We start from the raw sequence: 13,785 nt of genomic DNA on the forward strand, positions 1-13,785 counted from the left end.
GAACACTTCCAGGGAGGGGGCATCCACAGCTTCTCTGGGCAACCTGTTCCAGTGCCTCACCACCCTCTCTGTGAAGAATTTCTTCCTGATATCTAATCTAAACCTCCCTGATTTCAATTTATACCCATTACCCCTTGTCCTGTCACTACAGGCTCTTGTAAAAAGTCCTCTCCCAGCACCCTTGTAGTGCCCCTTCAGATACTGGAAAGCTGCAATGAGGTCTCCTCGGAGCCTCCTCTTCTCCAGGCTGAACAAGCCCAGTTCTTGCAGCCTGTCCCCATAGCAGAGGTGCTCCAGCCCTCTGAGCATCTTTGTGGCCTCCTCTGGACTCGCTCCAAGTGGTCAATATCCTTCTGATGTTGAGGGCTCCACAGCTGGACGCAGCACTCCAGGTGGGGTCTCACCAGAGCAGAGTACAGGGGCAGAATCACCTCCCTCGACCTGCTGGCCACAGCAGATGAAATACGAGGTGATTGTAAACATTAACTTGTGTAAAGTTATGCTGCTCTGTGTTTCTGTAGGCAATTGTAAATGAGTGGGATGAACAGGAACGCCGTGCCCAAGAGAAGGAGGCAATGGAACGCAGTCTGTACAGATACAGAAGTAAAAGTCATGGGAAAGGGCGGAGTGAAGAAGAGGAGGAAGAAGAAGAATTTAGGAGGAGATTTCCTTTCCACGAGAAGGTAACAACTGTAACTCAGTTAAGAAACACAAAAATTATGTCTGAAGGTAGCTCCTGAAAATACATGCTTTACGTAAAATGCGATGAGGAATAAAAGCTTTTCCTTCACCCAGAAGAAAAATGTGGGGTAGGTCTTGATAGAAAGGTATTAAGCACTGTGCTTTTTAGTTTATTTTACCTTCTGGTTCTAGAAAGATTTTGGAATTAGTTTCCAGACTCGAACTGTACTGCGGTTTGGGTGGATAATCCCAAGTTACATCACCAAATGACACTGCCATCAGTTATTTGTTGTAAAATTCTGGAATTTGATTCATGTAGGTAAGGCGGTCTGTGAGGTTTCATTACCTGTGAAGAAGGCTGATCTTGGTTAAAGCAAGCTGTGAGATTTGTTCAGATTTAACTGGCCCGCGTCACTGAATGGCTTTTGAAGTGTGTCTTCACTGAGGAACGTTACGCAGTACGGAAATCCACAGGACGGTTGTGTGTGTCGTGGTGTTGGGGTGTAGCAGTTGGGGTCTTGCTGAGGAACGTTTTGCAGTATGGAAATCCACAGAACGGTTGTGTGTGTCGTGGTGTTGTTGGGGTGTAGCAGTTGGGGTCTTCAAGCGAGCAAACAGCATCGAGGTGGTTTATCAGCAGATGGGACGGCTGCTGCTTTTTCTGGAAGAGCTTCAGTTGCCAGCTGTCAGGGATCGCTGCACTGCTGTGGTTGTACTCTTGGGTTGCTCTGTTCGCCTGTGTTCCGTTGCAGGCTGACATCTGAGTGGTGGGGCACCGTGTATCTCTACAGTGCCAGTTCCACATCACGGCCGTATTGTTGCAATGCCAAAAAAGTGTGAAAAGGGAGATGAGGAGGGGAGGCCTTAAAGGAAGAAGTTATCATTGATTTTGATTATCATGTAATTTGCAGGACTTTGAAGATATCACAGCTCAGCCAAGCCTAGAAGAAAAAATGGAAACGGAAGATCCATTGGAAGAGCAGCTGGAAGTTGACAGAGCCCTTTTGTCCAGGAGCTCTATGCAAACAGTCATGACGGTTCATCGGCAGTTATGCTTAAACTTTGCGCGATCCCTGTGGTATCAACAGACCCTGCCTTCTCATCAAGCCAAACATTATTTCAGTACCTTTATTTCCTGCTACCAGACTGGGGCATGCATGGTGTCGCAGTTCTATCCTTTAATTGGTAAGACTGGCAGCAATATTTCAGATGTGCAGGTTTAGCTTTGTAATAACTTCTTTCAAATGGATCGTGTTGCAGGGCAGGAGACAGACCTGTTATGGGAAAGATGCACAAAACCAAATTTTCTTGCCCCATGTTCAGAATTGTATGGCTGGAATGCTTTGACTTTTATTTTTATGGGTCGTGTTTATTTCCATTTGTTAATATATAAGACCAACACCATCTAAGAATAAATTAAATACTCTAAGTGAAATTTTGATCACTTGGATCTGCATAATCCCATAGAAGATGGTGCACTTGCAGAAGTTGAGAAACTGAAATTTGCAGTTAAGTTCATAAGAATTGGTTTAAATGGAGCTTTTACAATTTAAAAAAAAAATACAGAGGTGTTGAGGTTTTTTTTATTAACCCTGAATTTTGGCACACTTGATGTGTAAGCCGTTATAATGATGTGTGGGACCTCAGGATCATTGCCTTTCAAAGCAGAGCTACACTGCAAATAATCTAATCTCATAAATGTGTATGTGTGCAGGGAGGAAGAGGCAGATAAGGGCTGCTGTTTATAGTGTAACTTACACCTCAGTTATGAACACTAAAGTAATATGTGTGATTATTTTGCGTGTTGGATTACTTTTTTCACAAAGCCTTGCAACTAACCTTGTAGTAAATATCTCCTTGATGGGAGTTTATGCACAGAGAAACTGTGGTCTTCTGACGGGATCACAGCCCACCTTTAGGATGCTGATTTTATACAAAAATTTGATTAAACAGAGAATGCAAACTTTAAGTATGTCTTTTTCTATTCCATACTCCTGTCTTATTGCTTATGTGTGGAATGTTCTTAGATCCTTGTAATACGTAACATGCTAAGGCTTGAGATTCAGGGTAAAAAAAAAAAAAAACCAAACCCAAAACCACACACTTTATCTACTCAACTGAAAAAGTAATGAATAGCATGTGTGATGTCTTCCTTCTTTTTTGCTTCCTAGGTGCTGAAATGAACGATAGTCTCTTGGGAAGCCAACTTCTAGTTAGCACTCTTCTTCACAATACCTTTTTTGAGGAATTAACTTCAGATCTTGTGCTGCAGCAGGATGGCCCATATGACTTCTACCAGCATCCTAATATTCAGCAAGTCCGACAGTGCCAACCTGTACTTGATAATTTTGCTAAAGAAGTGAATGGGCTACTGCAGGAATGGCCGGAGCATCCAGTACTTGTGCAGGTAAAGCCACCTCAATAAACATTTGGGAAAAACTGAAGCGTTTTAGTATTGAATTTGTGTGTAAATATGTGCATAGATATGCATGGACGCTGTCTGTATTACTTACACAGACGTGTTGAAGTCACACCGGTTTCTTCCTAAGAGGCATTGGGTACTATTAGCTGTTCTATTTTAGTTAGGAAATGTTAAGTGATACTCACTGCCTACTCTGATTGTACAGCTTTAGGCAATCTTCAGTCTGCCACACCTCACAGATTCTTTTGCTGTTTGGGCTCCTGTTTTTTTTTTCAAAAATGCTTTCTTTCCTAGTGTTTTAAAATGGGTATCTTTGGGCCCACTTACAGGCCTGTATGGTCCTCAGGTTTATATTTCTTAGAGGGAGGCACCAACTCAGAATCAACTGGAACTCTTTGCATTAGGTCATTTGTGCTCCTTTCCCTGACTGCGCTGGCCTTCACTTGAGTTTGTACTAAAATTAGGAAGCAGTTTAAAATAAATAAAGATTATTCTTGTGGAGGAGGGTTATGCTAATACAAATTAACTTGGTGACTGCTTCTGTGGAAAATCACTTAATACTGATTGAACTCTTGGTTTTTATTCTGCAGCTGATAGTTGTGATGGACAGAATCCGGAGTTTTCCACTCTCCAGTCCTCTCTCAAAGTTCCTGAACGGCTTGGAAATTCTTCTTGCAAAGGCACAGGTAAGAAAAGAGCTAAGGGAAGCTTTTGTTTTCTCTTCTATGTTTCCTTATTTATATTGGTACCGTGACAACTGAAAGCTGCCTGCTGTCCAGGATCTGGGAAATGGGCTTGCTCCATGCCATAAGTTTAAGGAGTAGGAATGTAATCCAGAGTGCTGCATGAGTTGTGCCATGCAAAGACTAATTTCTGGCTTTGTATAAAAAGGAACTTGTTTTGTTTTTTTCCAGGACTGGGAGGAAAATGCTAGTCGAGCTTTGTCCTTGCGGAAACATCTTGATTTGGTTACACAACTGATTATTCAGTGGCGTAGATTGGAGTTGAAGTAAGATCTGTTCTTCCCACCTGCCTTTCTTAGATACTGTAAGCTTCCGTTTTTATACGGAGACGCATTCCAATGCAGAATTGCCTTCATGATGAAACATGCTTCTGTGAGTGTGTATGGCTGTCCTAGTAAGAATGTGGGGGGGAAAAACCCCCATCTAGCAGCTGTACTGGCTCAGAATGAGCATGTCCAGCCTGTGGTGACCCGATGTATATGCTTCAGCAATAATTGCAGTACTTCATCCTGATATTTTCCCAGTGTTCTCCTCTTTTCATCCTAGGGTTTACTAAGCCTGCAGTGTTTTGTCTAACAACCCCCATTAAATTTTCCTTAAAAATTATTGCCTGGTCTCCTGCTAAGACCATATATGGTTTTTATAACCATAGTATGTCACAATCAGGAATTCCACAAGTCTTACCTCAAACTTTGTGAATAGAAATTTTTCAACCTGGCTGGAACTGGTTTTGTTTTACCCTCTCTAGTTCCTCCATTTCTTCTCTCATATTTAATAATAGTGGCAAAGCAATGATCCTCAAGAGTTGGTGGTGTATATTAAGCATCTGTGCAGATTATTCCATCCCATGAAATTTTCCTTTAGTAGAAACAGAGAGTAAAGCTTGTGTGGGTAGTTTGAGCACCAGAACAAGAGTACTTTTGCTTTAATTTTTATTTCTCCTCCCCTTCCTTACTGTTTCCAGATGTTGGTCAGTAAGTTTGGACAATATTATGAAGCAGCACGTAGAGAAATCCACAAAGCACTGGTTCTCCATCTATCAGATGATTGAGAAGTATGTTCAGGAACAGACGGAAGCAAACACAGAAGGTAAGTGCTGGCCTTAGATGAACGTGTGATGCAGTTTCAGCAGTTACTAAGGATGCATAATTGAGGTCCTAAATGCCAGAGTTTGACAGTGCACTTTCACGTGTAGTTCTCGTCCCCTTTGCCATACAATCAATTCTGTGACTTTATAGGGTCTTCTCTTTAGAGTGAACTTCACTTGCTATTTAATTCTGGAGCCAGCTGTGTCTCTCAGGCCATCACTGCAGGTGGTGTAAATTAAAAAGATGTCTGTAAAAAGCATCTAAAAGAAAGTGGAGCTGTGGTAACTGTATATCATGCACATACAGACATCTCCAACAGATTTGGAGGGTAGGAGGCCTCCATCTGCAGGTGGAAAAGGCACCTCATTTTTATAACGGCACATAGGATAATTCATATCCCAGCTGACCTGCTTTTAACGTTCTGTATAAAGCCTAAAGAATTCCTATAGTAAGTACGTTTTGGTGTATACAGATCTTAGCAAGTCTGTCTGAAGGTGTTTACATTACGTAAAATAAAATACAGCTCTCAGTCCCTTGCCTCCCAAAAATCTAATGAAATTGTAAAGATTAAAGTAGCATCCTCTGGCATGAGGCAGGGTTCTTCCAGTCGCATGATTGGCTAATGCACTTACTTCACAAGTTTCAGATCCTTGGCTTATTTTCCATCCCCAAGTGGACAGCATGTCTTTTTCCATGGATGTAGTGCTCTAAGGGCACTGTGTTCTCTACCAGATTCTTCTAAGTATTATTTCTGTCTTACTACCAGTTCCTTAACTCCTCAAAATCATTGGCTGGTTTGTGGTATGGCTCATCATGACAAAAAAAAAAAGGCGCCATTAGTTCGCAAAGAATAGCAAGTATTCCTTAAATATTTGATGCACTCTGAAACTGGACGTGTAGCTGGCCTCCTCGGTCACTGTCTACTGCTGCCTTTCATCTCTTTTCTTCAGTTTGGTGTTGGTTTTACTTATTAAATTAGAATTCTACCCCCCCAACACACCACCTGTTTCCTATTCTGGTTTGAACCTTTCCTCATAGAGACCTGATATGTAGTTGGAAGTTTACGAAGAATGGACAACAATTTTCATGTTAGAGGGGGTTTTTTGTTCGTTTTTCTCCCACTTTCCTTCTAAATTTCTGGTGCATTGTTCAGAAACTGAGCAAATGGATCTGAAAACACTGGTCAGCACACTACAAGCATTCATTGAAGGATCCACGCTGGGAGAGTTTCACGCACGACTTGAAGCACTACTGGTTTTCCACTGCCATGTGTTGCTGATGCCTCAAGTAGCAGAAAAGGGTAAGCTGTTGGCATTTCTTGTGTTGAGTCTTCACAGCAACCTGCCCATCAGGTGTTCAGGACTTTGCCAACAGACCACTAAGCTCATAGATGACACACAACCCTACATTGCTGTTTTTCCTGCTCTCATAAAGAATTGTGTTGGTCAGTTTACCTCGTCTTCTGGTGTCACTAAGCTTCACGATTAAAAAAAAAAACCCTAGGATGCATTTCTTGATACTGAAGAATATGCTGTTTTAAAAGAAGCTTGTTATTATCTGTCCCTTCTAGACACTCTGTGCAGCGTCCTGTGGAATCTGTACAATTATTATAAGCAGTTCTCAGAGTGTGTTGAGGCCAGAATCACTGAACTTCGTCAACCTATAGAAAAGGAACTTAAGGTAAAAGGAAGCTTCGCTCGGACAATACACTGAGCTAATCAAATGAAGAGTGGAGCAGATATTGTTTGAGTTCGTATGTTGAGTTCGCTCTGTTGGCCACCGAAATCCCTACTGTGCTTCACACTTTCATTGACATGAGTTTATTTTTGAGGTGGGGGGTCGGTTGAAGTCTTTAATGTTTGGTCAGTCCCATTTAGCCATGGAGGTTTCTACCCAGTAGTGAAGCCCCTTTGGATTTCGTAACATCTGGCTATGCAGCAGTTTTACCATGAACAACACATGTTAATAGAATAACATGCCTATGCAGTAATTTGCTTATTTACTAAAATTTCTTGCATATGAGACCACCAGATCAGCTTTAAAGATCATACTTACCTGGCAGGGGAGACACCATGATCAGGATGGTGGTTTTCCCAGGACGAGGCTCATTACTTGCACTCTGGATTTGCTGACCCCTGCAATTTCCCCAAATGCAGGAAACTTGACTGCGTAATTTGTGGTAGTGGGGGTCTGTTAGCTCTGTTTTTAGGGTCTGCAAGAAAGCTGGAGGGACTTTTTACAAGGGCCTGTAGTGACAGGACAAGGGGTAACGGGTTTAAATTGAAAGCGGGGAGGTTTAGATTAGATATCAGGAAGAAGTTCTTCCTGGAGAGGGTGGTGAGGCACTGGAACAGGTTGCCCAGAGAAGCTGTGGATGCCCCATCCCTGGAAGTGTTCAAGGCCAGGCTGGATGAGGCTTTGAGCAACCTGGTCTAGTGGAAGGTGTCCCTGCCCACGGCAGGGGGGTTGGAACTAGATGGTCTTTAAGGTCCCTTCCAACCCAAACCATTCTGTGATTCTATGACTATTTTATATGCAAATAATTCATTGTATCTATATAAGCAATCCCACTGATTATTATCTTTTCCTAATAGGAATTTGTGAAAATTTCAAAGTGGAACGATGTCAGCTTCTGGGCTATAAAACAATCAGTTGAAAAAATACGCAGGTAACTCAGAGCTTGGAATTAAGTTTCATATTTGGAACCTTCCTTCTGGATGTTTTGTCTAAAATGTTAAATCTGAATACAAGAATGTATCTTATGACTCGTAACACAGTGGAAGCATTTATTTCTAGCATCTGAGGAATTTCGAGGATTATAAAACCCAGAAACGTTTTTGCATTCCTCTGGTAATTAGGACCCTGTTTAAATTCATGAAGAAGTTTGAAGTTGTCCTGGATGAGCCATGTCGGCCTGCCTTGGTGGAAATTGGAAAGGAAGAGCAGCTGGATTGCTTGCAAAAGCAGGAAGAATCTGAGAACAAAGAAACCAAAGTTCAGATGCTGAACAACGCATTAAGAAAAATTCTGTCTTCTGGAACGGATGTTGCCAAGGTGACTCTTCTTTTATTCTCTGCACATAAAGGATATTTTCTCTGTCTTGTCTATATGTTGCATTTCACTGATTTATGCAGAAAAATCTTATGGAAGTGTCAAATGTGATGAATATATCAACCTTCTGGTCTTACTTGTGTTCAGTGTTACGAAACGCTGCAGGTGGGTGGGAGTGCTGCATGGAAAGACAAGCCTGTTCTGTATTGATTTGGCACAATATCTGTGCTCTAATATGGAGAAGATAGCACTTACACATTTCATCTCCAAGTTGCTTGAACATTGCCTTCAGCAATTTGTTGCTGGATTTGTGTCTGGTGGAAAGTAAGTGATGGTGTTCTTATCTAGCTCCCCGAGGGCATTAGTGATTTAGTTTACTGTGCCTTCAAGCTTGGTAGGCTGAGGAAGCTGAGAACCTCTGAAACAGGTCATGACAAACACCTAAGAGTATGATCGTAGCATCTTCTGTTTGTTTGGATGTTTTCAAAAATAACGATGCATGCCTGACACGCATATATTGTGATCTTCCTCAGGTGTTGAAAACATGGGCGTGTTTGGGGGTTTCGGATAAATGCAGAATTTAACACTTGGTTTTGCAGCAATTTACTCTTAATGGTCAAATAAGACAGCTTTGAGTATATGTTTCAGTTGGACTGTTTCATTCCCTTTTTTCCTCAGAGGGGACTACCAGAAGAATGTCAGGATGGCATTACATTTCATACGGAATCTCTTCAGTATCGTCTGCCTAAGCTTACTAAAAAAATGAAGAAAATGTGTACCACAGTTACAGCAAATAATTCATTCTTAAGTCTGGTGGAAGATCTTGAGCAGTTCACAGGTGAAGTATTGTTGTGATTTCCATACCGTACTTGACCTCTGTAACATGAATGGCACAAATCAGGAAAAATTGTTAGATATATAGTTCCTTCCCAGACCATCTTCCCATGGCTGCTTTGTGTGTTAAATTTTCACATCTCTTATCTTTCCCTGCTGTCTTCTGTACAGGTGGTGTTATTGTTTCTGTAGCTGAACTGCAGAGTTTAACATTCGATCAGACAGCAGATAAGGAGAAGCAGAAGTCGGAGGCAAAGCATATTCAGATGCAGAAGCAACGGGCTTTGTCAGATCTCTTTAAAAGCCTTGCTAAAACGGGTGAGTTTTGAATAAAACTGTGCTTGGCTTACAAGTACCAAGGTCTTAAGGGTTTTACTACTTCTTCCAATACATCTCAACCCACCATAATACTATGTTCTTGAAGTTATAGAGCCACTAATACTAGAAGCATTTCAGTTTCTTTTTCCTCAACCCTTGACTGTGAGGCCTGGTGTGTTAGCCCTTTCAAACACCTTCTCTTCTCCTTCCATCCCGTTAGATGTACAACTGTAGCTTTTCTGAAGCAGAAATCTACTGTACCTCCAGTCAGAAGTCACTGCCCAGCCTTCAGAAATAAGAGGGAAACTCAGTATCTTGTATCCATTCTCTGATTCAGAACTGAAATTAGGTTAGCTTGTTTGGAATGAGAGCCCGTCTCTCGATTGACAGACTGTCAGAGGTGTGGTTGAGCCATGGGGACTGAATGGTCTAGGGATGGGAATCCTTGGAGGCACCTTGTTTGGCAGCCCAGTCCCCACTGCTCCCCTTGCTAGTCTTAATGCAAAGGACTTACCCAAACTATTAATTGTTGCCTTTTCTCTTGGTGTTACATTAGATTATTCATCAACTGTTTTTAGTCACTGAGCTGTTTAGAAACAAGCAGAAGTAAACAGTCTTGTTAAATAAACAGCTGTCTGACAGCATTCTGCTAAGTCGTAGCCAGAAGTAGAAATTAAGTTAACTTTGCCAATTTTTTTTCTTTTCTTTTTGAAGCGAGTAAGTGGGAGGTTTGCCGCACATACACTTTTCCTGTATTTGGCATTTTTTTACCCACTGTTGTCAGAGGAATATCTGCCGTTGCTGCCCAGTGAAGTTGAGAATCACAGAATGGTTTGGGTTGGAAGGGACCTTAAAGACCATCCAGTTCCAACCCCCCTGCCATGGGCAGGGACCCCTTCCACTAGACCAGGTTGCTCAAAGCCTCATCCAGCCTGGCCTGGAACACTTCCAGGGATGGGGCATCCACAGCTTCTCTGGGCAACCTGTTCCAGTGCCTCACCACCCTGATCATAAAAAATTTCTTCCTTCTATCTAGTGTGAATCTACCCTCTTTCACTTCAAAACCATTACCCCTTCTCCTATCACTACAGGCACTACTAAAAAGTTTGTCCCTACTAAAAAGTTTGTGCTGGAGGGTTGACATAGTGGGATGACTTAATTAACACGTGGGATTTGAATACTGGGCTCTGTCTTTGATTTCAGGTGGCACCTTTACCTTCCTCATGCATCAGCCATGTCTTAAAAATAAGGTGATGATCCTGAACTCAGCTTTCTTAAAGATTTGGAGAAGTGAAAAGTGTTGGTGTTAAGACTTGCTCTCCATTTTGTTTGGAAAAATGGCATTGTAACCTAGACGGCTAATGAGTATTTCTTCTAGTCTGTGCTTCAAGATACTCTGAAAGAAGTGTTTTAATTGTTTTGAGAGAAACGAGCAAGTTTTAATCCGGTTTTAAAAATAGCTAAAATAACAGCCTTAAGACTGGGGTTTATAGGGATGGAGCTGTAAGGCTGGCTGTAGCTTGCCTTACAGGTTCAAGACTTCTCGGGGTTTTTTTTTCTCCTGGCTACCACCACCAACCTCATTTATACATGCTGGTCTGTCTCTGTCTTACTTCAGCTGTGTAGCTTAGCCGTAGCTAGGTGACGGTGTGTTCTTGCATTATAAAACCTGCAACACGTTCAAAGACTTCTCAAAATGAGACGGCATCAGGGGAGAAAAAAAACCTATATCCAAAAGTTTTATATCCCAATGCCAACTGTATGAGTGACTCTTCATATGAAAGAATGAGGGCATAAAAGGATGTGTGTTCAAATGTCATTCCAGGTTTGTCATACCGGAAAGGTCTGTCCTGGTCCCGTTCTAAAGACTATCATGAAATACTCTACTTACGCCCACTGGACTTGCGTAGTGCGTTGGGTTTACTAAACTGTACACACAACCTGGATGCCACGTATGTACACAGTATTCCTAACCCTTCCATCGTATGAATTGCGGTTACGATGTATAGAATTTATTGCACGTGGATTTAGACTGAAATTGCTGGAATGTAATTCCCTTAAGATTTTAGATATTCCTTTCTCCTCCCCCATTACTTCTCAGTTTGAAAAACCTGTACCTACTGTACTGGCACGTACAACTGAGAGGGGTGTTTTAATTTGCACTTTTGACAACTCTACTCTCAGTTTCATTGTTTCTATGAATTAGCCCTGCCCTGCCCAGCTTTTCCTGGCATGCTTTGCAAGCATCATATTAAAATGTAAACTGCTAACGGTTTTACTGAAAGTGAGTTGCAATTTACAGGCATTACTGAATTGTTTTGTCTTCAAGGACTAAGGGATATTCCAGGAGAAGAAAATACGTGGACCTCAAAGTGGGCATTTCTGGGAAAACCTGCCTAGAGGAAAGCTGTCCTTTTTAGGTGGTTTTCTTGGTTTTCTGACAGCAGTTGTCATTGAGACATGCTGGTTACTGTTCTTCTCAGATGTTAGGGTTTAGGTTATAGTATCTTTCATCAAGTCCAAAATACAGGCATCCCTTATCAAGAGGCATTTGGGGTATGGGGAAAAAAAAAATCACTATTTAAGTGTTAAATGACATTAAAAGATTGCTTTTTAAAATAAACCCTAAGCAATAGCTGCAAAATATAAAATATTTTCTTAAGACCAGAATACTTGTGGAGAAAATGAAGAATTATAAGATCATTTGCAAAATAACAAATAGTAAGCAAATCTGTTAGGTTGAGAAGCTGACCTGGTGATTCCAGTGTGCCGAGGTACGGAAAGTACATACCTTCAGTGTCGGACCGTTTTCTGCTCTTTCAGATTCCTGACAGAGATTTCTTCTGCCTGGGATGGATGCCAGAAGTACTTCTATCGGTCACTTGCCCGCCACTCTAGACTTCAGACAGCAATGTTAGCACCTGCCAAGGTAAACCACCAAAATAAAAGTAGAAATCCTACTTTTCTTCACTTTACCAGCTGAGCATTTGAAATGCTGAAATGCTGTATTCTGCAGTATGATACAAAATAGGGTATTTTAAGGCCAGTCATGCAATGGGGCTTTCCAAAACCTGGTTTTTTATGACTGGACAATATCTGTTCAGTGAACCAATTTAATAATCTGTTAAATGTACAGTGTCTTTCATCCTAACAGATCCCAAATTGCTACTTTTTGTGTGTGAAACAAGCCCTGGAAATGCTGAATTAAAGCTTGTTAAGAAAACAAAACCAGGTTCGGTTGGTGCTCATGAAAAAATCAGTTGAGATTTGTAATTGGGCATAACTGGAGCCTGTGCCACACACAAGAAGTGACAATACATTTCTCTGCTTAAACATGAGTCTAAAAGCAGTAGACAAAACAAATGAGTTCTGCCAAATCAGTACCACTTTTCCAGTCTTCCAGGAAAAAGGGATCTCTTGCAGATGCTTATCTTCTCACCATGCTTCACCCTTTTCTTTACAACACAACCTTGTCAAATGTCAGAGCTATAAATAACGGAACCTAGCTGAGATCACTTTTGCTCTGTTGTGAACACTTACTCTAAACTTTAAAATAGGATTGTTTATAATGAAAGGAGTGAAAGTGATTGTCAGTAAATCGAGTAAAATTAATTGTGGAACTGGTTTTACCAGTGGTCGTGACTGTAAATATTTAGGCTGGTATCTCTTGAGATTTTAATCATTTGTGTACGGTAGCTTTACTCTTGGAACTAGGTTTCTGATAACTGCTTAAGTAGAGTGCCATTTAATGACTGTTGTTGCAGAAGCTACTGGAAAATGAAACTGTATGCAGGATATATGGAAGATGTAGAAAAATGAAAATGGGGAAACTTAAAACATAGACAAAAGTTACAGTTATTAAAGACTTTTTCAGTTAAACCACAACTTTTCAGCCTGCCCAGTGACATTAAATGGAGGCACAGAGATTGTTGTTGTCTGCTTGTTCATCTAACTGTTCCCACTTTGTCTGTATCTGTTTTCTTCAGGAGATTGGACTAGGCAGCATTGAACGATGCAAAGGATTCACCGCACACCTCATGCAGATGCTTGTCAGGCAGAGACGGTCTCTTACTGCGCTGTCAGAACAGTGGATCTTACTGAGGTATTTTTGCATTTCCTAGCATGTGAATGTTGGTAAGGAGTTTGACAGTAAGCAATTCAGTTGAAGAAAAATGGAAGATAAGGTAGAAGAAAATAAAGTTCTTGCCCTTACTTCCCATGCCTCTCCTCCCCTCAATTAAGCCTACGTAGAAAAGGTTTTGAAGGGGTGGGAGCAAGAGCAAAAGTGGTGTTAGATATTGTGTATCCTGTCATGACAGCCAATATCTCGCAAACAATTTCAGAAAAACAAGTTAGGCCTACTTGAAGACAATACAATAATTACTGTAGTTAAATACAAAGTTAAACCTATAGATTGTTAGATCTCTCTCATTTGGTATTGGTGTAAGTTAATTTTGACTGTGCTCAAGTTGTTAACTTACTTGCTCCGAATCAAACCATCTGGATGGCACTTTGAGCCAAAATGAAGAAAACTCAACAGCTTACAAAGAAAAGTTCTGGAAAGGTGGGAGATACTAGATCTTATGTCAAAATCATAAAAAAAAAAGATCTTCTGTACTTGGTGTGATTTTTTTTCACTCTGCTGCTT

The 13,785-nt window shown here is 41.2% G+C and overlaps 1 protein-coding gene across 1 annotated transcript in view; it reads left to right on the plus strand.

Moving 5' to 3' along the window:
• MDN1 (MDN1, midasin homolog (yeast)) overlaps positions 1-13,785 on the plus strand; it is a gene marked incomplete at both ends in the record, with an annotated part of 55,922 nt that overhangs the window by 22,620 nt on the left and 19,517 nt on the right. The window contains 15 exons of the mRNA XM_010152606.1: positions 522-683; positions 1,593-1,866; positions 2,853-3,088; positions 3,694-3,789; positions 4,018-4,112; positions 4,811-4,935; positions 6,088-6,234; positions 6,505-6,614; positions 7,529-7,602; positions 7,793-7,988; positions 8,664-8,823; positions 8,991-9,137; positions 10,963-11,089; positions 11,961-12,066; positions 13,124-13,239. Coding sequence (XP_010150908.1) covers positions 522-683; positions 1,593-1,866; positions 2,853-3,088; positions 3,694-3,789; positions 4,018-4,112; positions 4,811-4,935; positions 6,088-6,234; positions 6,505-6,614; positions 7,529-7,602; positions 7,793-7,988; positions 8,664-8,823; positions 8,991-9,137; positions 10,963-11,089; positions 11,961-12,066; positions 13,124-13,239 — 2,171 coding nt within the window. The remainder of the gene's footprint in view (positions 1-521; positions 684-1,592; positions 1,867-2,852; positions 3,089-3,693; positions 3,790-4,017; positions 4,113-4,810; positions 4,936-6,087; positions 6,235-6,504; positions 6,615-7,528; positions 7,603-7,792; positions 7,989-8,663; positions 8,824-8,990; positions 9,138-10,962; positions 11,090-11,960; positions 12,067-13,123; positions 13,240-13,785) is intronic.

This window comes from Eurypyga helias, unplaced genomic scaffold (assembly GCF_000690775.1).
Source record: "Eurypyga helias isolate BGI_N326 unplaced genomic scaffold, ASM69077v1 scaffold285, whole genome shotgun sequence".
NCBI lineage: Eukaryota > Metazoa > Chordata > Aves > Eurypygiformes > Eurypygidae > Eurypyga > Eurypyga helias.